General features: G+C 40.7%; 1 protein-coding gene across 1 annotated transcript in view; it reads left to right on the top strand.

Moving 5' to 3' along the window:
* The first annotated feature begins 1,376 nt into the window (after nucleotides 1–1,376).
* The window catches only part of LOC102208601 (palmdelphin-like), a 4,775-nt gene continuing 4,026 nt past the window's right edge, over nucleotides 1,377–2,125 (top strand). The window contains exon 1 of the mRNA XM_005754877.1: nucleotides 1,377–1,445. Within this exon, the coding sequence (XP_005754934.1) occupies nucleotides 1,401–1,445 (45 nt within the window). The 5' untranslated portion in view covers nucleotides 1,377–1,400. The remainder of the gene's footprint in view (nucleotides 1,446–2,125) is intronic.

The following is a 2,125-nucleotide window of genomic DNA, read 5'->3' as shown; positions in this document are numbered from 1 at the left end:
GACTCCAAACCTCCCTCCACCCGCTCATTGTAGTGTTGATGCATGTGTGTTCTAAGGTGCATTTAAAACCCAGGAGGGCATGGAGCTACCTGCCAGAGAGCAGCAGGTAAGCGCATGGTCCCTCCTGCATCCGGTGCATGGTCCCTCCTGCACCGGATTTAAGGTCTTGTAACCTTAAATCCGGTGAGAGGAACTCCTGATGCTTCAGCATACCGAGACATTTTGGGCAATGTCACATTTCCAACTTTGTGGGAACAATTTGGGAATGACATGGACGAGCAAGTTTGGTCTGAAAAGGTTCCTGACATGAACCCAACAGAACACACGCAGATGAATTCGAGCTGAGACTGTGAGCCAGCATCAGTGTCTGACCTCACAGATGTGCTTCTGAATAATGGTCAGACATCCCAATTAAAACCTTTGTGGAAGCCTCCCTAGAAGAGTTTAAGCTGTTATACCTGCAAAGAGTTGGACGATGTTATATTAAACCCCGTGGATTCAAAATGGGACGACACTCAAGTTCATATGCTTGTGAAGGCAGACGAATAGTTTTGGCAACACTGTATGTGGAATTACCCAGTTCATGATGTATTTACATGTGCATTGATAAATCAGTAACACAGAGCTCTGCACCCATGAACAGTGTGATTCTTGTTTAAAGGCATAAACATTTCAGCACTTATATCTATTTCTTATCTAGATAACACACAAAAAAACGAATCAGAATTTTATGAAGCGAGAAAAGAACCCACAACAGAAGTAGTCTGGTGTGGATCCAGTGCATTACTCAAGGAGAACGATGTCTTCTGTGTGATTTCTAACATTTCCTATAAATAAAAAGTTCAGACTTTTCAGTTAATAGAGTCTAAACCACACAGCAGCCCTGCCTGTGGTTGGCAAGCAGATGGTTTACGCAGATTATCAGGCTCATGAGCAGATTAGCTTAGCGCTTCAGTGACAGGTTACTTGATGGACTTGTAGATAAAGCCTCTCTCCGCCTTTCTTTAATTAGAGTGAGACAAAAGTTACAAATGGCTCGTTTAGGATAAGCAGATGACTGTGTCGTAAAGAGTGAACAAGCTGGCAGGTGGCAGTGTGCTGTCAGAGGAATGAATACTGAAATAAAATAGTGATGTCACAGTGTACCGTTGTGTCAGGGTGCTGGAAACAGCTGTTTCATGCTGCTCATTTCAGTCTTCATATTTTTATTCTTCTACTCAGGCAGCTGTGCATGACTCACACTGCAGATGCTTATTCTCTTATATTGAACCGTCAGTTTGAGTTTGTAAATGTGGTTAATGTTGCTGGTGGTCATGTTTATAAGTGATACTGTGAAATAAAGGCATCTGACAGGTTCTCTTTCTTCTCGTCTCCAGTCTCTGTGTTGATCCTGAAGCAGTATGGAGGAGAGTGACCTGCTCCAGGAGAGGCTCCAGGCCATCACTGTAATGCTCCCGTCTACTCTGAGCAGTCACAGACACTTGTGCTACACTTCTAAAGATATCTGCTTATCTATGTGACAATTATTCACACTTTCATTTAGAAGTTTTAGAGCATGATGCAGATGTTACTGAGACATGTACAGTCTGTACCTTTTTTCTTTTTTTACTGTACTCTAAAATAAAACATGTAACTTACAAATAATTATTATTATTTAAATAAGTAACAAATTTAATCTTTGTGGCTTTTGACTCTAAAAAATGTAAATTAGTACTTTTGTCATTTGTTTATGACCTTTTTCTGTCCTTTAACATTCACTTAACTTTGGAACATTTAAAACTTAAATGAAACAGTTTAAACTACTCTGAGGATTAGTTTGCTTTTGTAGCCAAGTACAGGACAGGGTAGGGGAAGTTAAAGTAGGATGGAGAGAATGGGCCAATAGCTCGACTCGCAGGAGGGTCATGGTGAGTGGCGTGCAGAAGAATGAGTGGAGCCACAGGTAAAGTTGCTTTGAATTGTACTGAATTATATAGCAACAATTAAACAGCACTTCATAAACAGGAATGAAACATTAAATAAGATACAACAACAGCAATAATAATAGTAACCAGAATCCTATCTGAGCTCAGATAGGTCAGTCTTGCCGGCTTAATAGTCAGTGTTCAGTGATTTTGTCCAACCG

The sequence above is a fragment of the Pundamilia nyererei genome, unplaced genomic scaffold (assembly GCF_000239375.1).
Source record: "Pundamilia nyererei isolate P.nyererei 1_Seehausen unplaced genomic scaffold, PunNye1.0 scaffold00718, whole genome shotgun sequence".
In the NCBI taxonomy this organism is placed as follows: Eukaryota; Metazoa; Chordata; class Actinopteri; order Cichliformes; family Cichlidae; genus Pundamilia; species Pundamilia nyererei.
This window is presented reverse-complemented; position numbering and strand designations above follow the sequence as displayed.